Here is a 22,366-nt window from a genome sequence, read left to right as displayed (position 1 = left end):
AATTGAGAGTTGGAATAAAAAACAGCAGGACAGGCAGGGAGTCCCACGGTCTGGTGAAACAATTTATACTGATAGTGTTTTCATTTGCATATTAATACTTTTAGTGTAATAAAATAAATAAATCATTAAACTGAGGTACCGTTATAAGTTAATGCTGGTAAACTGGTTATTGCAAAGTCAGTAACATGAATTAATGTGTGAATGATCAGGGTTTTTTGTTTTAGTAATTGAACTTTTTTAAATACACACAGTTTTCCACAATATAAATACTATAAAATCATTTTCACATCCTTCCGAAGACCATTACAAATATATATATATATATATATATATATATATATATATAGGAATCTTAAAAATATTACTTGGCTTTTAACACTTGAGCAGCAGTTAGGGCAATTTCTAAAATAAATTTCATAGCATAAATCACACAATGCAGGATATATATATATATATATATATATATATATATATATATATATATATATATATATATATATATATAGATAGATATATATATCACTTTAATCCTTTTTAAATATGTGGTCTGGGGTTTCATCTAATTCCTCTATCAAATAACTTACTAAAAAACATTTTATATATAAAAATAAATACAGCAATACATTTATGTCTCAGTACAATACAGTGGTAATTATTGGTCAGTAGCAAATGAGGAGTGCATACACATTGTTCACATTGTTAATTGTGGAATGATGGACATCCCTTTCCCTTCATTATCATCGTAATCATTTTAACCGGAGCCTAACCCTAATGCTTGGAAGACATGGGGGGGATTGTCATAAGAATATAAAAGTTTTAAGTTAAAATTACCAAAACATAAAAAAAAAAAAAATCCTGGCAGTTTTACAGCAGCTTACATTTCCAGTTTTGAATTAGCCGACACCTGCTTGCCTGCCTGTTGTTCGCCTAGCAGTAGTGGTGGGACCGACAGACGGTCTTAAAAACAACTGGGATAAAATCGGGAGGTAACAGATATTTAAAAAAATAAAAATGAAAAGATATCCTAAGCAGCTTAAAATAACTGAGATTGTAACAAATACAGCTTGATATGACACTCCTGTAGAACCTGAAGTTTGATCCAATTGACCCATATTGCACAGAAGTAAACATTAAGTCTTAAGTCATTTGATCAAATGTTCCACTATAAATTCCGTTTTTTATTGGAATCCAGGCTATGCCAGAGTTCCCAGGGGGCGGTGCACGACTGTCAGAGCAGCCCGGACGGGGAGGGTTTGAGTTGGCAGGGTAATCCTCGTCTCACTGTGCATTAGCCACTCCTGTGCTGGCTGGGCGTCTGCCTGTGAGTTGTCTGAGTTGTCTGCGGAAGTGCGTTTCCTCCAACGGCGCGATAGCTTTGGTTGACTTCGCTGTCGGCTTGCGGTGTAAAAAAGGAGGTTGGCTGAAAGAACACGCTTCGGAGGACGCTTGAGTGTGCTTGTCTGTCTGTCTTCGTCTCTCCCGAGCCCACATGGGAGTTGCAGCAGCACCGAAACAAGCTCTTAATAAAAACAATGGGATATTCCAAATTGGGAGAAAATGGGGGTAAAAAAAACTGAAGAATCCAAATTTATTTAAAAAAAATCCCTTCTTTACTTTGCAATAATGTGTGGACTCTAGGTCTGTGGGGGGAAAAAATCATTAAGTTTCTTGTGTTGATAACATACTTGTCAACATTTGAAAACAGAAAAGAAAACAGAAGATTTTTTTAGGGGTGGGGGTAACTATTTTACCAATAACCTTAACTCTGAACTTACTGCGCAAATAAACAATATAGAAATCAGTCCAGCTTGAAGAAGCCCTATATATAGATAGAACTTAAAAACCTGGAAATACTCTGTGCCGATCTGAAACCAACACATTTAATTAAAACCAGTACTCACCAGTGCTGAAGATTCTACCCTGTTGAATCCTGTGTGCTGTTCGTTGGGCTGTTGGATTCCATTTAAAGACAAGAAACTTTGTTTTATTTGCATTGTTTAGCACCCAAACTATAACTGTAAATTACATTTAAAACCAATCCGCTCGTACACCGGCTTTCAATTATGATAGCAGCAACATTACTGATTGGACTGGATTTTGTTGTGCAAGTAAAATACTGGTAAGCTGTTACATCAGTACAAGAGATGGGATTTACTGTACTGTGAATTTATTTAGTAGGGGGTTGAAAAGTTATCAAATAAAACAAAAATGCTTTTCTAAATAAAAAAAAAAAAACATGTTGCTTTTTATCTTTATCTGTGCATCATTCTTGTTTTTTAATCAAAAAATGTTCGGGACTATTTTCTTTTGGGGACTCCCTGTCTGTCCTGCTGGTTTTTGTTCCAACTGAGCTCTCAATTACTTAATTGAACCCTTAATTGAACTAATAATATAACTCTGATTAGGCTAATTATTTCAAACAGATGGAGATTTCAAGCTCAATATAAAATGATATAACAAGGAAATTTAATTCTCCAAGTTTTTGTAAACTAAATAATTTTAAAAGTCAAATTAAGCAAATGGGGCGGCACAGTGGTGTGGTGGTTAGCACTGCTGCCTCAGATCTCCAGGGTCTTGGGTTTTGATAATGCCCTAGGGGGTCTGTCTGTGTGGAGTTTGCATGTTCTCCCTGTGTCCGCGTGGGTTTTCTCCGGGTACACCGGTTTCCTCCCACAGTCCAAAGACATGCTGTCCAGGTTGATTGGTCACTTTAAATTGCCCTGTGAGTGTGTGTGTGGTGCCCTGTGATGGACTGGCGTCCCGTCCAGGGTGTAGTCCTGCCTTGCATTGCCCTGTGTCTGCCGGGTTAGGCTCTGGCTCACCACAACCGTCTAAAGGATTAAGCAGTTATGATAATGGATGGATGTATTGACTCCTCTAAAGGATTAAGCAGTTATGATAATGGATGGATGTATTGACTCCTCTAAAGGATTAAGCAGTTATGATAATGGATGGATGTATTGACTCCTCTAAAGGATTAAGCAGTTATGATAATGGATGGATGTATTGACTCCTCTAAAGGATTAAGCAGTTATGATAATGGATGGATGTATTGACTCCTCTAAAGGATTAAGCAGTTATGATAATGGATGGATGTATTGACTCCTCTAAAGGATTAAGCAGTTATGATAATGGATGGATGTATTGACTCCTCTAAAGGATTAAGCAGTTATGATAATGGATGGATGTATTGACTCCTCTAAAGGATTAAGCAGTTATGATAATGGATGGATGTATTGACTCCTCTAAAGGATTAAGCAGTTATGATAATGGATGGATGTATTGACTCCTCTAAAGGATTAAGCGGTTATTATAATGGATGGATAGAAATTAAGCAAATTATTGGTTCAATGAAGTAACTGAGAGCTCGGTTGGAACAAAAACCATCAGAACAGACAGTGGATCCCCATGGACTAGAATTGAAAATCAGTGCTCTGAAAGATTAAGCGGTTATGATAATGGACTGATGGAATATTTGAGTGTTTATTTAAAATAAAAATGTAACAGAACAGTTTGAGTCTCTCTGCTCTGGTATAAGAGCACAACACTTAGTCTGGCTAGTATAGCCTCGTAAGGTGAGGCAGGCTAGATTGATTCAATGAAATGTCTGGTTGCTGTCATCGACTTACCTAAGAGCAACACCTTGTTCAGGATCTTCAGTTTCAGCTTTTTTGTTTCTTCTGCATCTGGACAGAATGACATCTTTAAAAACAAGATGACATTTATGATGATTAAACACGGGCAGAGAAATGTCAAATCCTCGATTCTGATTGGCCGAAAAGCAAGGGCAGGACTTAGGCAGTTACAAAATTTACCAATAACACATAATGACTGCCCCCCACCCCCCCCCCAGGACCAGGGTTGAGGCCGGGAGGGAGGCAGGCATGGAGGGAGGGAGGCAGGCATGGAGGGAGGGAGGGAGGCAGGCAGGCAGGGAGGGAGGGAGGCAGGCATGGAGGGAGGGAGGGAGGCATGGAGGGAAGGAGGGAGGCAGGCAGGCATGGAGGGAGGGAGGCAGGCATGGAGGGAGGGAGGGAGGCAGGCAGGCATGGAGGGAGGGAGGCAGGCATGGAGGGAGGGAGGGAGGCAGGCAGGCAGGGAGGGAGGGAGGCAGGCATGGAGGGAGGGAGGGAGGCAGGCAGGCAGGCAGGGATTGAGGCAGGGAGGCAGACAGTGAGGCAGAGAGGCAGGCAGGCAGGGAGAGAGGCAGGGAAGCAGGGAGAGAGGTAGGGAGGGATGCAGGTAACCACCCTCCCCACCCTGGCAGTTCAAGCTTGTCTAATTGTGCACCAACCCCTGGGAACCCCCTGGGAGCTCCCAGCAGTCTTGTTTTTTTTAAATGCAATCACATGTTACAGCAAAGAGCAAACACTTGACATTAAAAATGTGTAACTTCTTCAGAGCTGTTTAAAGTATTTTAATGTTATTCAGTGCATACGGCACATGAGCAGCAACAACTAGAAATGCTTCACGTGCTGCTTCATCAGAAAAAAAAAGAAACTTGCCGCAGAGGAACTCTGTATGCGAATGGTACTAGTACAGTACAAAATGATGAAGATATTGCGTAGTCGGCAACCAATTTTTGGTCATAAAGGTACTACATGAGTGCACAGTTTTTGCAAAGGCATTGTTAGGCACACAAGCCGTCGTCTTATTTATATATATTGGAAATTATAAAACGACGACTCGTGTGCCTAGAAAAAAAAAAAACCCTGGTATTCTGAAAAAGGTGTTTACAAGGGCTAGTATTCCGAATACGAGGGGAGTATTCCGGAATACGGATTTGGAATACTGATATTCGGGATACGGCTGGTATTCAGAATACGCGGTATTCCCAATGTAAACGTCGTGATTGAAACAGGTACCTACGTTTATATTTCCAGATCACAATCCCAGCAATCACAGTAAACACAATTCCAAATCCAATTCCAATTCCAATTCCAATTCCAATTCCAATTCCAATTCCAATTCCAGGATTCTCAGTGGTTTTATCTAAATCTTAAAAAAATGTAGGAAAGAAAAATAAATGTCTGCGAAAAATACATCTAAATGTATACATTTTTAATAGTTAAATATTTAAGAACAGTTAATTATATACAAACACATTTTAAAAAGCTAAATATGAAGAGCTTCATTCCAAAATGATCTATATCCATTTTCACTGCTTTTGGTAAATTGATGTTTTTTTTTTTATTTTTTATTTTAGATACTATTAATTCCTATGTTAGTAGGAGGAACAATAAAACAAACAAGGTACAAGTGAAATATCGCAGTGATTTTTACACTATGTGATAATAAGGCTACCTCTCCAGGAGTAAATCTATAGAAATATCTGGAAATGTGTGGAATTGACATTGAACTAATTTTGGTATGAAGAAGCTCTTCATATTTTTAAAGAAAAACTAGACAACATATCTCTTTTTTTTCAAATACATTAACAGTCATGAATCTACTAAAATTATATATAAAAAAAAAGTAATTGACTGCCAGCACTATATGGCGCCCAAAAGCAATCTCATTGGGTATAAGGCAGTGAGTGAGTTAAATAATAACTTGCGGTGCTTACTTTACATCTTGGAAAATCTTATGAAATGAGAGAGGCTTGTTAGGTATGTATATATTTTTACCTTCTTTGGTTTCAGTGCCGTTTTGTGCAGGGGCGACATGCAGGTCTTCAAGTATTGGATAACGGGCTGTATAAGGGAGGAAGAAGAAGCAGGTGGGAGTTAGTGTTTTAGCAGCAAGCAGACAGATACTTTACCTCCTAGATTGATAGACAGACAGATAGCTAGCTAGTTAGACCCTTGAACAAGCAGGCAGGTACTTTACTTCTTAGATTGATAGACAGACAGATAGCTAGCTAGCTAGTTAGACCCTTGAACAAGCAGGCAGGTACTTTACCTCCTAGATTGATAGACAGACAGATAGCTAGCTAGTTAGACCCTTGAACAAGCAGGCAGGTACTTTACCTCCTAGATTGATAGACAGACAGATAGCTAGCTAGTTAGACCCTTGAACAAGCAGGCAGGTACTTTACCTCCTAGATTGATAGACAGACAGATAGCTAGCTAGTTAGACCCTTGAACAAGCAGGCAGGTACTTTACCTCCTAGATTGATAGACAGACAGATAGCTAGCTAGTTAGACCCTTGAACAAGCAGGCAGGTACTTTACCTCCTAGATTGATAGACAGACAGATAGCTAGCTAGTTAGACCCTTGAACAAGCAGGCAGGTACTTTACCTCCTAGATTGATAGACAGACGTAACAAGCAGGTGTGGGAGTAGACTTACGGTATACGGTCAGATTGTATTTCTTCTCAGATGCCCGATCTCCATTAACTTGAATTTTGTAAAAATTGCTGTCGTTATTTTTCAAGTTGGATATTATAATTGTGTTTTCTTCCAGCCTCATTCTGCCCTCAAGTTGGACATCTATGTATGTTAAAGTCTTGTTTATAATAGTTGCAATTTTTATGCTTTGGAATGTGTCCTGGCCACGTCTCAAATTAATTTCCTTCCCAGTTGGCACAGTTGGTAATTCCATTCTGAATTGATCTCCCTCGACCAAATAGACCATTTCTGCAAAGAGAAAGAAAAATTAAAATAATGTAACAGAGTTTTACAGAAGGCCATCTGGGTAAAAAAACAATAACACAGTTGATATTGTATGAACCACCGCGCTCAAGTGGAAGATCGTTCAATGTTCTTTTGTTTTCTTATTTAGCGCGCCATTGGAGGAAACGCAGTTCCACAAATAACTCAGTACAACTCACAGGCAGGCAGGCAGGCAGGCGCCCGGCCACCACAGGAGTCGCTGGTGCGCAGCTGTGATGAGACAAGGATTACCCTGCCGACTTAAACCCACCCCACCCGGGCAGCACTCGGCCAATTGTGTGGTGGCCCCTGGGAACCCCCTGGGAACTCCTGGCCATGGTCGGCGGAGCCTGGATTGGAACCAGCATTGATGTCCAGCCTATAGGACTATAGCACTCTGCACTTAGAACCAGCATCAATGTCCAGCCTATAGGACTATAGCACCCTGCACTTAGAACCAGCATCAATCTCCAGCCTATAGGACTATAGCACCCTGCACTTAGAACCAGCATTGATCTCCAGCCTATAGGACTATAGCACCCTGCACTTAGAACCTGCATTGATCTCCAGCCTATAGGACTATAGCACCCTGCACTTACAACCCGCATTGATCTCCAGGCTATAGGACTATAGCACCCTGCACTTAGAACCAGCATTGATCTCCAGCCTATAGGACTATAGCACCCTGCACTTAGAACCAGCATTGATCTCCAGCCTATAGGACTATAGCACCCTGCACTTAGAACCAGCATTGATCTCCAGGCTATAGGACTATAGCACCCTGCACTTCTGGTGAAGCACCTTAGCTGGATGCAATGACACTCTGGAACCCTATTAAGCACTTCTTTGTTAAAAAAATGGCCACTTTGGCTGAACACAGTGATGAAGGCCGAAGTGCTGAAACATGTTTGTTCTGCTCCGAGTGCTGGAAAAAGTTTACAATTTCTTTTAACAAAAGGTGTGCTTTATCAAGAATGTTTTTAAAGAAATAAAGCTCATATGAATTCCCTTTTTGGGCAGCACAGTGGAGGGGGCAGCTGTCTGTGTGGAATTTGCATGTTCTCCCCAATGTGTTTGCATTGTGGGTTTTCTACGGGTACTCCAGTTTCCTCCCAGAGTCCAAAGACATGCTGGTCAGGTTGATTGGTCACTCTAAATTGCCCCCTGTGTGTGAGTGTGTGAGTGTGTGAGTGTCTGTGTGTGAGCGAGTGAGTGTGTGTGAGCGAGTGTGTGTGAGTGTGTGTGTGTGTGTGTTTGTGTGTGTGTGTGAGTGTGTGTGTGTGTGTGGTGCCCTGCGATGGACTGGCATCCCATCCAGGGTGTAGTCCTGTCTTGCATTGTCCTGTGTCTGCCAGGTTAGGCTCTGGGTTACCCTCTAAAGGAATAAGCGGCTATGATAATGGATGGATGTAATTCCCTTTTTTGAGCGTGGACCCATACCTCTGAATTTCTAAAAAAAAAAAAAAACAACCAAAGAAAAAAAGCTGGTATGTAGACATTTAAAATATTAAAACATATGTGGAAGGGTGAGGGTATTCACTGACACGGGAGACAGAAGTTTTTATTTAGAAACACCGCACAGGTGCCCAGATTTATTTATTTTTCTTATTAATTGTTTTATTTACTTTAGCCCGCAGAGGGCGCTGTTGTCCGTGGTCTGGATACTGCCGACAGTAAACCAGGACCACGGGGTTACCAACACAGGTATCCAACTCCGTGCACCTTCAAGTGCTCAAAAGTAATAATGAAAACAGAAGGCGAAAGAAAAAGGGAAAATAAAACACAGTAATAAAACTACAAACGAAAGTGTTGCTTATGCAGTGCCCCCACTGCCGCTAAGCCGGTCAGCACGGGTCTCCGTCCTACACTCCGCTGTGCTTATACACTGGGGTTGGCCAGGGTTCCCCTTATATCTATACACGTCCCCTCGGGTAGGTAATTGTTTCTTTTATTTTGTAAATTATTTTTACAGAAGGCTGTCCCCTCAGTCGGGCTCGCCTGCTCCTTATTTCACGCTGGCCTCTTCTGCCAGCGACACTGTACTTTCCCCAACCCGGCCACCCGAGCGCATAACCAAGCCAGTTCTTATGGGCCGAGCAGTCTCCCAAGGCCCGCCCCTCAGCCACTCAGAGAGAGGGAAAGCACACACACACTCTTCCCCACCTCTCCGTGTCATCGCCATGGCCGACAGGCGGATCCCACGAGACTGCTGCCCTCTACCTGCAGTAATACGGATGTGCCAGACAGTCAGTCCAGATCTCCCCTGTTACACCATATATAACAATAGTCTCTCAAACAGGAGTGGGCTGGCTGAAGTCATCTCTTGACAATCATAGAGATGAAAACCACATAGACAGTTGGCACTTAAACACACTGCCTCTATAAAGCATAACCTACAAAAAATGACTCTGCCTCCCATGAAATGTTATTGAAAACACTATGTAACACAATTTTTGTTCCTGGGTAGTAAGTGTTATTTCCTAATTGCTTATGCCTCAAAAGTATAGAAAATGGCTATTATTCCCCACAAACTTTGCTTTTGTGACCAGGACAGTGATATTTTGAAATTTACCTATTTCCAATGAGAAAACGGGCGAATTTGTGTCTTTTCGTTCACATAAAGTCAGAAAAAAACAACATATGAATCCAAATTAACATGTATTTATACTAAAGTAATACAAAAATGACTACAAAAGATTTAGAAGTGAGTAGTTTTTCGAGATTTACGATTATACTGTAAATCACTTTCACGAATCAGCCCCCAAATGTAGTCTCCCATCATGTTCTCGTTATACTGTCCTTGGTAGCGGCGTTCAAAGTCCAGTATATCCTGGTGGAAGCGCTCGCCTTGCTCCTCCGAGTACGCTCCCATGTTCTCCTTGAATTTATCAAGATGAGCATCAAGATCAAGGATATGGACTTTGAGGGACATCCTACAGCCCATTGTGCCGTAGTTCTTCACCAGAGTCTCAACCAGCTCCACATAGTTTTCAGCCTTGTGATTGCCCAGGAAGCCCCGAACCACTGCGACAAAGCTGTTCCAAGCCGCTGTATCCTTACTAGTGAGCTTCTTGGGGAATTCATTGCACTCCAGGATCTTCTTTATCTGTGGTCCGACGAAGACACCGGCTTTGACCTTTGCCTCAGACAGCTTAGGGAAGAAGTCTTGAAGGTACTTGAAGGCTGCCGACTCCTTATCTAGAGCTCTGACAAATTGTTTCATAAGGCCCAATTTGATGTGCAGTGGTGGCATCAGCACCTTCCGGGGGTCAACCAGTGGCTCCCACTTGACGTTGTTCCTCCCCACAGAGAAATCGGTCCGCTGTGGCCAGTCCCGCCTGTGGTAGTGCGCCTTGGTGTCCCTGCTGTCCCAAAGGCAAAGATAGCAGGGAAACTTGGTAAAACCGCCTTGGAGACCCATCAGGAATGCCACCATTTTGAAGTCTCCTATGACCTTGATGCCATCTCAGAAAAATGCAGATATGTATCCACTTAGGCAGCTGGAACTAAACTGAACTGGTGGGCTTAAGGCCCCTGTATTTATACTACTATTTATATTACTGGAAAGTTCTAGAAAGTTCTAGAAGTTACTCCAAGTTTATTCAGCACTGAATCTATCTGGAATGTTCTGGAAAATAGGTAAATTTCAAAATATCACTGTCCTGGTCACAAAAGCAAAGTTTGTGGGGAATAATAGCCATTTTCTATACTTTTGAGGCATAAGCAATTAGGAAATAACACTTACTACCCAGGAACCAAAAAAAAAAAAAAAAAAAAATTGTTACACAGTGTTATTTATTCATTGGCAGACACCCGTACACAACACAACTATACTTGTTGCCAACAGCTATGAATATTTTTTGGTTTTGTTCTATCATGTACGGTATGAACTTTGAATTTAGATACTAATAATAAATACTGTACTGCCTTGGTCTCTGTTACTGCAACAGGTGTAATGCCAAATAGTGTCACACTGCACATTGCACTATTAGGCAGTGACAGTATTGGGCACAGTAGATGCCAAATAGTGTCTGTGAGTCGCTGACACAGTATTTGGCAATGAAAATGACAAGTTTGCAGTAGGCATGCGCAGATGAATTCGCATGCACACAAACGACAGAAAAGGCACTTCTCTGCCGATGACAGTTTTTGACATAACACCGGCAACACACGTAGTCTGAGTATATCTTCACAAAAAATAAATCAATACACATTTCAAGAATTACAATAAGAGCAAGATACAAAATACAATGAATTCAGTGCTACCAATATATTATGTATTATAAAAATGGGTCAGAAGCTAATTAGAAGCACGACTGGCTTTTTGTAAACTATGCAGGGACCCCATTAATGCATACACGTTCTGTACAGCACGTTGTGCTTTTTTTTCCTGGTTGTTTTCTAACTTCAACACTGGAGCAGATGCTGTAGTTGAAGTGCTGAGAAACTGTCTGTAATCGATTTCATTCTTGCCACGCCAAAGTAAATAAATTAGATTTAGCACATGTACTACTCGGACCTGTTACATATTTGTAAATAATTATTACGTGACCATAAACTATCACCTGCTCGGACTAGCAATATTGTTATTATATAAATAAATATTCATATAGTTACAGCTCACCCTCCTGCAACTTTCTTATATCACCCTGTGACGATGATGTCTCTTTAAACATATTTTTGAGCCGGTTCCCTTTCTTTCTTAATCAATTCGAATTACCAACGGGTTAAGAAATTGTTTATTTGTACACGCGTATATATCTTGATTGAGCTAATAAAGAATTGTTGTCCTCGACTGGTTCTGAACTGGCAAGAAGTCGCCAAATTCAGCTTATTAACCAACACTAAAGTTTAGTTTAGTTTCTAGTAGTAGTGCTAGTACGAGTTTGTTTGCTCTCTCCCCCCTTGCTAATTTAAAACAATGTTTCTCTTTATTTGGTATGCAGCAGTGAGTTAAAGGCTTAACAACAAACTATTATTAATTAAAGGTTTAAAGGGAGAGAGCGCGAGATGGAAAAAAACGTATTTTGCCGTTGTCTCTTGTACTGTCTATAAAGATTTGATGAACCGGAAGTATTTGCAGCGTATTGCTAGTGTAATCCACGTGTGTGTGTCGGTCATTAGCACCGTATGTCAAAAAAGGGGTTACAAAAATACAAATGGATTTTTGCTACCGTAACCGACGAGAATGGAGGACTGCAAACCAAAAGCAAACAGAAAGTTTGAATTGGACATGAAGGGGTCAGAAACGAAGAACATACACACAAAAGGTAGGCTACAGTTCAGCACGCTTAGCCATAATATTACAAAGGGGCTAATTTAAGAACCCTTCAGATCTAGTTTGTAAATTGCTTTTTATAATATTGTTTTGCAAACTCCAATTTTCAATACATTACGTTTCATAGCAGCTTACATCATAACAACCTTTTTACTGGAGCAATCTAGGAGGTCAAATGTCTTCTGCGTTCCCCTCCCACCGGCTAGAAAACTTACTGGCGTTTTCTAAATCTTTTTTTCTTCTGCCTTGCATTTTAAAATATTGTGGGTTTGCACTTTTATATTTTTAATGATTGTTTACTATTTATTTAGTGTCGTCTTCCATTGTATTGTGATTTATTTATTTCTTTTGTCAAATGTAATGTCGTTGATGTTAAACAAGCGCGTCAATACAAACTCGTGTCTAATAGTAAACAATCACGACATTAAAAGCACGCGAATCTAATGAAAATACGCGCATTTGCATTACAAAAATAATAATTCAAAATGCAGTCCTGCTCTTATGTATACGTAATACACACAGGTATAACGATATATAACGTTTTTTTCTAAAAAAATTCTAAAACTGGATCATATGCTAATCATCGTTCTGAAATGATGTGATTTTCAATCTTTTTGTTTTAAAAAAAATATATATAAAAAACGTACCTGTACTTGCTACAACTGGTTGTAGCAAAACACTGAAAAATAATACTGTCCGAAACATTGTGACAGTGCACACATTCTGATTTCCCGAAACAACATTCAGTTGTTGTTCTTGCATCAGCTACTGTTTTAGTAAACTATATAACAAACATTGTGGTGTGACATTTGGCCCCTCCCCTGCCCTGCCCGCCCTCTGATTCATATCCTGCCCTCCTTCTTTGGAGACTGTGTTCAATTATCCGTTTGTTTCTATTGCAACAATACTGTTAGAACGGAACCCTATAAAAATGTACCACTGGATTTTGGAACAAGGTACGATGGTATCTGTGAAAGTACAATTGTATTGTATAATATGTGTCCTACACCATCAATGTACATTCCTTGTGTTACAATAATGCAGTACAACCATAATAATAATAGTATAGCTACACTATAAAACCGTGGTACATTTTTATAGGGGTAGAGCTTCACACAATCTACATTTACTTAATCGTATTAAAACAAGTGTGCGTCATTCTCATCTTATTTACAATGTAAAACTGACCTGCTTACATGTCTGTATACACAGTATAATATAGGAAGCTGAAGTTCAGGTCGTCACTCATATTATTTGCAGCCCAGTTTTTGTTCTGTCCTTTAAGCTCATATGCCAATTGATTTATCAAAGTTGAATGATGATCCCTTTGTTTAAGCCCCTTTGGTTAAATCCTGTTGACCTGCTTTTTGTCTGTGAGTATCCCACAAGGATCATCCCTTCTACAAGTGCATGTAACCTGGCCCAACATGGATTTGTGTGGCACATATGCCAATGGAGTTTGTATGTCATAGCTAAATATCCCTGTGCCATGTATTTACATATCCTAAATGAAATACAGACTGAAATTAGAATTTCAAAGTAGATGTAAAATAAAAAATACAGGCCTGTGTAAACCACTGTGCAATCTCAGTACCAGTCAAAAGTTTGAGTACACCTGCTTGAAACCAGGTTTGTCATGATTATCTATGCTTTTAACTGTACAAACTTGTCTATAAACACTTAATATTTCATTATATGATACGTGTACTTGTATAAGCTGATAATCATAAGTGAATTGCATTCCAAAATTTTATTTTTAAATGAAAATGTAAATCTTGTCAATTTCAATGAAATGGTCACCCAAAGCAAGGGGATTTCAGTCTGAAGCCCAAGTCAGTTAAAAGTCTGAAATGTGTATAACACTGTGTTAGAACACTGGCCTAAGTATAAAAGTGTCTTTGTTAGATGTTCTCCGAGTTAACTAGCATGTTACCTAATTAACCTTTCGTCACCAATTATTGTTAACAGGTGAGGGTCCATGATTACTATAAATATAGGTAGCATAGGCATAAGTTTGTCATTCCTGAATGTAAGGGAGCAGAAAATGGCAAAATACGCTCACTTAAGCAAAGAAAAAAGTCTGCAATTACTTTAAGAAATGAAGGTCAATCTTTAAGACAAATCGCAAGAACTTTGCAAGTGTCTGTAACTGCTGTGGCCAAGACCATCAAACGATTTGAAGAAACTGGCACTGAGGAGGACCAAACAGGGTCAGGCAGGCCAAGGGTGACCTCAGAATCGGAGAACAAGTTCATCTGAGTTACAGGTCGGCGATTTACTGCCCCTGAAATACAAGCTCAGCTAAATGCTACTAGAAGTACAGATGTTTCAACATCAACTGTTATTATTATTATCATTATTTATTTCTTAGCAGATGCCCTTATCCAGGGCGACTTACAATTGTTACAAGATATCACATTATTTTTTAAATACAACTATCCATTTATACAGTTGGGTTTTTGATGGAGCAATCTAGGCAAAGTACCTTGCTCAAGGGTACAGCAGCAGTGTCCCCTACCAGGGATTGAACCCACGACCCTCCGGTCAAGAGTCCAAAGCCCTAACCACTACTCCACACTGCTGCCCTGTTCAGAGGAGATTGCGTGAAGCTGGCCTAACTGGAAGAATTGCTGCAAAGAAACCATTGTTAAGAGTGCAGAATATGGAAGAGACTTGCCTGGGCCAAAAAACACAGAAACTGGATGTTTGAGGAGTGGAAGTCGGTCTTATGGACCGATGAGTCAAAATTTGAAATATTTGGGTCCAACCACCGAGTATTTGTAAGATGCAGAGAGGGTGAGTGCATGAGTTCTGCATGTGTGGTTCCCACTGTCAAGCATGGAGGAGGCAGTGTCGTAGTCTGGGGTTGCTTTGCTGGTGACAGAGTTGGTGATCTTTACCAAGTCCATGGCAAGCTCAACCAGCATGGCTATCATAGCATACTTCAGAGGCATGCCATTCCATCAGGATTATGGCTAGTTGGGCAGTCCTTCATTCTTCAGCAAGATAATGACCCGAAACACACCTCAAAGTTGTGCAAGAACTATCTGGTGAAGAAGGAAAGTGAAGGACAACTCAATATGATGACCTGGCCTGCCCAGTCTCCAGACCTCAATCCCATAGAACTTGTATGGGACGAACTGGACAGAAGAGTCAAAGCAAAGCTACCCACAAGAGCCCTACATCTCTGGGAATTGCTACAGAAGAGCTGGGAAGACATGTCGGGTGATTTCCTGCTGAAACTTGTTAACCGAATGCCTCGTGTTTGTGAGGCTGTTATTAAGGCAAAGGGTGGCTATTTTGAGGAATCCAAGATTTAGAGACAATTTTCAATTTTCTTGAACATTGCTTTGATACTCCTTATGTTTTGTTTTGTATATTGTAGCATGCGTTTTCATTTTCAAGTATTTACAGAAATGTATATGACGTAAAACATTATCAATTATGAAAAAAACCTAGTTTCCAGCAAGTGTACTCAAGCTTTTGACTGGTACTGTCTCTCTGTGTGTGTGTGTGTGTGTGTGTGTGTATATATATATATATATATATAATTATATATATTATATACACAGACATGTTCAAATTTGTTGGTACCCTTACAGCTCATTGAAATAATGCTTCATTCCTCCTGAAAAGTGATGAAATTAAAAGCTATTTTATCATGTATACTTGCATGCCTTTGGTATGTCATAGAATAAAGCAAAGAAGCTGTGAAAAGAGATGAATTATTGCTTATTCTACAAAGATATTCTAAAATTGCCTGGACACATTTGTTGGTACCCCTTAGAAAAGATAATAAATAATTGGATTATAGTGATATTTCAAACTAATTAGTTTCTTTAATTAGTATCACACATGTCTCCAATCTTGTAATCAGTCATTCAGCCTATTTAAATGGAGAAAAGTAGTCACTGTGCTGTTTGGTATCATTGTGTGCACCACACTGAACATGGACCAGAGAAAGCAAAGGAGAGAGTTGTCTGAGGAGATCAGAAAGAAAATAATAGACAAGCATGGTAAAGGTAAAGGCTACAAGACCATCTCCAAGCAGCTTGATGTTCCTGTGACAACAGTTGCAAATATTATTAAGAAGTTTAAGGTCCATGGAACTGTAGCCAACCTCCCTGGGCGCGGCCGCAAGAGGAAAATCGACCCCAGATTGAACAGAAGGATAGTGCGAATGGTAGAAAAAGAACCAAGGATAACTGCCAAAGAGATAAAAGCTGAACTCCAAGGTGAAGGTACGTCAGTTTCTGATCGCACCATCCGTCGCTTTTTGAGCGAAAGTGGGCTCCATGGAAGAAGACCCAGGAGGACTCCACTTTTGAAAGAAAAACATAAAAAAGCCAGACTGGAATTTGCTTTGTGCAGCATGCACAAAGTGAATTAGATATAGGGTACATTCACTCCTGGACATGTTCACATAGATATACCAGCATGTGGATTAGTGTTTAGGGCTCGACTCTTTACCGGAGGGTTGAGGGTTCAAACCCAGATGGGGCACTGCTGCTGTACCCTTGAGCAAGCAGGTAATTCACAGATTGCTCTAGTAAAATACCCAGCTCTATAAATGGGCACAAATACAAGTCACTTTGAATAAAAGCATCAGCTAAAAAAATATCTATAGCAATTTATGTCCATATGTGAAACACACAAACACACACAAAATACAGCAATTTATCATGTAGTCACATAGAGGTGGTGATTAAATGGGTCTCTTTTAGCAAGATGCAGTTGTATTGAAGTGAAAGTGGTTGCCTATAGGTACTAAATTGGTGGCTGAAAGTGGAATTGAAGACAAAACAACCCTAACCCCAAACCCTAAATAACAAGCTGTGATGCAAATAAAAATCCAACTACAGCCTTGTATTAAAGATTATAATCATTGAACACATCTGTGATGTTTGTTGGTATAGAAATGAATTGGTAGAAAGGGAGTGGATTCTAATAGGATCTGTTACTATTAAAATTGTAAGATTTTTTTTGATTACATACATAACATACACATAGGGTAGCAGTGTAGAGTAGAGGTTAGGGCCCTGGACTCTTGACTGGAGGGTTGTGAGTTCAATCCCAGGTGGGGGACACTGCTGCTGTACCCTTGAGCAAGGTACTTTACCTAGATTGCTCCAGTAAAACCCCAACTGTATAAATGCGTAATTGTATGTAAAAGATAATGTGATATCTTGTAACAATTGTAAGTCACCCTGGATAAGGGTATCTGCTAAGAAAGGAATAATAATAATAATAATAATAATAACCACTTAAGGTTTTAACAAAGAACTTGATTACAATCTTTGCTCTTATGATTTGTCATTTATATTAGGTTATAGTTTGTGGCATGGTGGTGTGGTGGTTAGCGCTGCTGCCTCACAGCTTCAGGGTCCCAGGTTTGATTCCCGTTTCAGGGGAGTTTGCATGTTCTCCCCGTGTTCGTGTTGGTTTTCACCAGGCACACCGGTTTCCTCCCCTCATCCAAAAACATACTGGTCAGGTTGATTGGTCACTCTAAATTGCTCTCTGTGTGCATGCTTGTGTGAGTGTGAGAGTTAGCCAGTGATGGACTGGTGTCCCATTCTGGGTGTAGTTCTGCCTTGCACCGTGTCTGCTGGGTTAAGCTCCAGCTCACCGTGACTCTGTATTGGATGAAGTGGTTATTGATGATGGATGGATGGTTAATATTTGTAATAATGCATTTATTGACATCCACATGTTCTCCGATTAATAAACATTTGGACTGAACATGTTTAATTTTCCCTCACATAAATTGTCAAAATCCCACATCAAGTATAATATATACATTTAGTGGTGCACAATTCTGCTCCTCCAGAGTCGCAGTCAGTCCAGCGGGTTTTTGTAGCTGTCTGTAAATCTCCAGCTGCTTAAGAGCAAATAAAAGGGTAAACTTGTCCACTTAAGCAAATTAATTCAAATCAGGTAATGAAGGCCTCGGGATAAAAAAAAAAATGAAAACCTTCTTGCCCCAGTTCTGCACCCCTGACAAAGTAGATCTAACACAGTCATTCATTCACAGTTGTCTGAAGGTTTTTTTTTTTTTAATTTTTATTTAAAAGCACTTATCTGTTTTGATTGCTTTTCCTGCTTTCCTGTCAAAAGTACAATGAAAACAAACAAGGAGATCAAAATTGAAAACAAAGAACTTTATTACAAATATATAATGCAGTTTGGATATTAAAAATTAAAATGCAGTTATTTTTGACAGCTATGTTTTTTTTTTAATGATATAGCAAGAAATAATGAATGTAAACTTGCTTTTTGTTGATATTTTAAAACCAACTCTGGGGGGATTAAATCAACATTTAGACCCATCCACTAAAACCAAATTAGAAATATGTACTTTATAGCAGTTTGATTTATCATAAGTGGACACTTTCTTCTACTAATAAATACAGCCACCATTAAATTCTGACTTTGCGATTAGCTGGTGGGTCAAGTTTTAATTTAATCCCCCCATTTCATTTACACTGAATAAAGGGTATGAATAATTATGGAGCCTACTGTATTTGCAAGTGAGTATTCCTGAGCATTCTTTATAAACAGATGTAAACAATAAGTATTAATGACTTTATGCACAATATTTTACTTGAAATTCATATTGTTCATTAAATACATTAAACAACCTTCAACAATGCTGCATGTAAAAACCATTAAATAACAAACCATCACACTGCACTGCACCCTTTAGATGCACATCCAAGTGCTTTTTTAAATGGTGGCATTTATTGGGTTTATATTTGCTTGGCTGGTATAATGGACAGTGGTACAATCTGCAGCATTGGGTACACTGTTTCACCTCAGGCAACACTCCTCCTTTCACTGCTGTTATATGTAACTGAAATACAAAGAGCAAATTACAACATGATTAATAACCTACAATTAATGTACATCAGTGTATCTACATTGATATTGGATGAAAGTAATGTGTCTGCTAATAAATGAATAATATTAATGATCTGTAGCTAATGTGAAATTTAGAAAAAAACTGATGTATATTGGTACAGTGAGGTATATTGATGAACTAGTGACAATGGCCTCTGTACTCAAAGCATTTTTTGCACATTTTGTATTGGCATCATTTTTTTTTTTTTTTTTTTTTTTAGAGCTGTAAATGTTGACATAAAATGCAAGTTATGAAGTACGATCTCCTCATACACAACATCTATACATATTAAGCATATGTGCTGTGACTTTGTTATTCCTTCTAGAAAAAGTGTCAATAATATCAAATTTGTGTAAAATGCTTTGAGTAGAGACCAGTGTTTCTGTGATTAATGCTGTGTTGTGTGTGTGTGTATATGTATGTGTGTGTGTGTGTGTGTGTGTATATATATATATATATATATATATATATATATATATATATATATATATATATACAGACGTGCTCAAATTTGTTGGTACCCCTCCACAAAAAACAAAGAATGCACAATTTTCTCTGAAATAACTTGAAACTGACAAAAGTAATTGGCATCCACCATTGTTTATTCCATATTTAATAGAAATCAGACTTTACTTTTGATTTTTTATTCAACATAATATTGTAAATAATAAAACAAATGAAAATGGCATGAACAAAAATGATGGGACCGCTAACCTAATATTTTGTTGCACAACCTTTAGAGGCAATCACTGCAATCAAACGTTTTCTGTAGCTCTCAATGAGACTTCTGCACCTGTTAACAGGTAGTTTGGCCCACTCTTCCTGAGCAAACTGCTCCAGCTGTCTCAGGTTTGATGGGTGCCTTCTCCAGACTGCAAGTTTCAGCTCTTTCCATAGATGTTCGATAGGATTCAGATCAGGACTCATAGAAGGCCACTTCAGAATAGTCCAATGTTTTGTTCTTATCCATTCTTGGGTGCTTTTAGCTGTGTGTTTTGGGTCATTATCCTGTTGGAGGACCCATGACCTGGGACTGAGACAGAGCTTTCTGACACTGGGCAGTACGTTTCGCTCCAGAATGCCTTGATAGTCTTGAGATTTCATTGTGCCCTGTACAGATTCAAGGCATCCTGTGCCAGGCGCAGCAAAGCAGCCCCAAAACATAACCGAGCCTCCTCCATGTTTCACTGTAGGTATGGTGTTCTTTTCTTTGAAAGCTTCATTTTTTCGTCTGTGAACATAGAGCTGATGTGACTTGCCAAAAAGCTCCAGTTTTGACTCATCTGTCCAAAGGACATTCTCCCAGAAGGATTGTGGCTTGTCAATATGCATTTTAGCAAATTCCAGTCTGGCTTTTTTATGTTTTTCTTTCAAAAGTGGAGTCCTCCTGGGTCTTCTTCCATGGAGCCCACTTTCGCTCAAAAATCGACGGATGGTGCGATCAGAAACTGACGTACCTTCACCTTGGAGTTCAGCTTGTATCTCTTTGGCAGTTATCCTTGGTTCTTTTTCTACCATTCGCACTATCCTTCTGTTCAATGTGGGGTCGATTTTCCTCTTGCGTCCGCGCCCAGGGAGGTTGGCTACAGTTCCATGGACCTTAAACTTCTTAATAATATTTGCAACTGTTGTCACAGGAACATCAAGCTGCTTGGAGATGGTCTTGTAGCCTTTACCTTTACCATGCTTGTCTATTATTTTCTTTCTGATCTCCTCAGACAACTCTCTCCTTTGCTTTCTCTGGTCCATGTTCAGTGTGGTGCACACAATGATACCAAACAGCACAGTGACTACTTTTCTCCATTTAAATAGGCTGAATGACTGATTACAAGATTGGAGACATGTGTGATACTAATTAAAGAAACTAATTAGTTTGAAATATCACTATAATCCATTTATTTATTATCTTTTCTAAGGGGTACCAACAAATGTGTCCAGGCCATTTTAGAATATCTTTGTAGAATAAGCAATAATTCATCTCTTTTCACAGCTTCTTTGCTTTATTCTATGACATACCAAAGGCATGCAAGTATACATGATAAAATAGCTTTTAATTTCATTACTTTTCAGGAGGAATGAAGCATTATTTCAATGAGCGGTAAGGGTACCAACAAATTTGAGCATATATATAAAATATATATTATATATTTTATATATATATATATATATATATATATATATATATATATATATATATATATATATATATATATATATAATTTTAATGAGATTCACAAAAGTATGTGCACTACCTGGTGTTTACAATGTACATGGATTAACCTTTAGGTCATACTAAGGTACGCAGTCCCTCCTCTCTCTGTGTGCTTTTACAATGCTTCCCTGTGCTGTACTTTACCACTGTCCCTCCTCTCTGTGTGCTTTTGTCAGGAAAATGACTATCAGCACTCCTAGAGAATCCCTGTACCGGCAAATAAAGATGAAGAGGACAATTGGTTCCCTAGAAGAACAAAAGGCTGCTGGCCAGACTTTGGTAGAGTTGACCTTTGCACCCCACCTACCCTGTGATTGAAATACATGACACTGAAGAGAGTGAGCTGGTGTGTGTCTTCACTGTCAGCAGCAATTGAAAGCAGTGCTAGTCAGTGCAATACTCAAAACCTGCCTGAGGATCAGAGAAAAGGAATGTGGCATGCCATTGCTTTGAAAATGGAGGACAGAGAACCAGAATTAGCAACAACTGGCTGGAAGCCAGCTGCTGTGTGAGTAACCCAGCCCAGAAATTACCTACAGCTTAAAATGTCCAGAAGAACAAAAACACCAAGCCAACTGTTTTGTGAATTGTTATTATTAATTCATTCCGTTGCAGACACCCTTAACCAGGGCGACTTACGATAATTTTTTTAGTTTTACATACAATTACTCATTTATACAGCTGAGTTTTTACTGGAGCAGTCTAGGAGGTAAAGTCCCTGCCAGCTTGCTGAAGGGTACAGCAGCAGTGTGTCCCCCACCTGGGATTGAACCCACACAAAACCCTCCACTCAAGAGTCCAGAGCTCCCCTTACCACTACTCCACACTTTTAGCTTTGGCTAACTATCAAAAATGGCTAAGAAAGCAAAAATCAAGTCACCTAACCTAGAGTTTTTGGCTGACTATGTTAAGCGGCCAAAAGGAAAACAAAAACCTACAATCTTAGGCTGACTATCAGAAATGGAACTCTATAAAAATCTTTTTCACAGAAAAGCAGAAGACACTTGGTTAGGAGACGCTACGATGACCACTTATCCTGAAACAGACTTTCATGTGCCAGATCAACTCATGTGCCAGATCAACTGTTTTAGCTCTACTGTAGATCTACATTTCTTACTATATCTTTGGGTTCTATTTTTAGGTCTTTGTTTGTTTTTGATCCCAGTTGCCTGTTTTTGCATTGTTAAGTTTTACCCATGTATGGGCATGCCTGCTTATTCTTGTCTGCAAGGATTAGAGGTGGTTGCTGTCATGTGAACTTTTAATAAACTCAGCCAGCCGGGAAAAGGAAACCATTCAGGTTTAAAAAAAAAAAAAAACACCCACAGAGGAAACTGAGAAACAACCTTCTGTGTTAATGGATCTTTGTAGTCTGCATTGC

At 39.3% G+C, this 22,366-nt stretch overlaps 1 protein-coding gene and 1 long non-coding RNA gene across 6 annotated transcripts; one reads left to right on the top strand and one right to left on the bottom strand.

The window, feature by feature from the left end:
• Positions 1-528: 528 nt before the first annotated feature.
• LOC117395555 (uncharacterized) lies at positions 529-12,673 on the bottom strand. 5 transcript variants are annotated; one of them, XR_009310179.1, is made up of 7 exons: positions 12,520-12,673; positions 6,292-6,579; positions 5,628-5,693; positions 4,870-4,998; positions 3,630-3,702; positions 1,902-1,949; positions 529-1,640 (listed from the first exon to the last, which is right to left on the bottom strand). XR_009310179.1 is itself a non-coding variant. In XM_059007306.1 (7 exons), the coding sequence occupies exons 1-6, from the start codon at positions 11,268-11,270 to the stop codon at positions 1,916-1,918; spliced, it is 642 nt and encodes a 213-aa protein (XP_058863289.1). In that variant the 5' UTR covers positions 11,271-11,525; the 3' UTR covers positions 529-1,640; positions 1,902-1,915. The 5 variants fall into 5 exon arrangements, 1 of the variants encoding a protein (XP_058863289.1); XR_009310182.1 differs by having other exon boundaries at positions 529-1,519; XR_009310180.1 differs by lacking the exon at positions 12,520-12,673 and adding an exon at positions 12,019-12,140.
• On the top strand, positions 11,669-22,336 carry LOC131705094 (uncharacterized). The gene is made up of 2 exons (XR_009310183.1): positions 11,669-11,864; positions 21,162-22,336. It is a non-coding gene; the product is annotated as an uncharacterized LOC131705094 (long non-coding RNA).
• The last annotated feature ends 30 nt before the right edge of the window (positions 22,337-22,366 follow it).

The sequence above is a fragment of the Acipenser ruthenus genome, chromosome 35 (genome assembly GCF_902713425.1).
Source record: "Acipenser ruthenus chromosome 35, fAciRut3.2 maternal haplotype, whole genome shotgun sequence".
Lineage (NCBI taxonomy): Eukaryota > Metazoa > Chordata > Actinopteri > Acipenseriformes > Acipenseridae > Acipenser > Acipenser ruthenus.
Note: the sequence above shows the minus strand (reverse complement) of the source record. Positions and strands in the feature narration are given on the sequence as shown.

Coding starts and splice junctions, on each gene's coding strand:
- LOC117395555 (XM_059007306.1), bottom strand. CDS start 11,270: ATGTTTAAAGAGACATCATCGTCACAGGGTGATATAAGAAAGTTGCAG. Junction 4,999..5,627: donor CGGCACTGAAACCAAAGAAG/GTAAAAATATAT, acceptor CATTTTTTTAAG/ATTTAGATAAAACCACTGAG. Junction 1,950..3,629: donor GAACAAGGTGTTGCTCTTAG/GTAAGTCGATGA, acceptor GGAATCCAACAG/CCCAACGAACAGCACACAGG.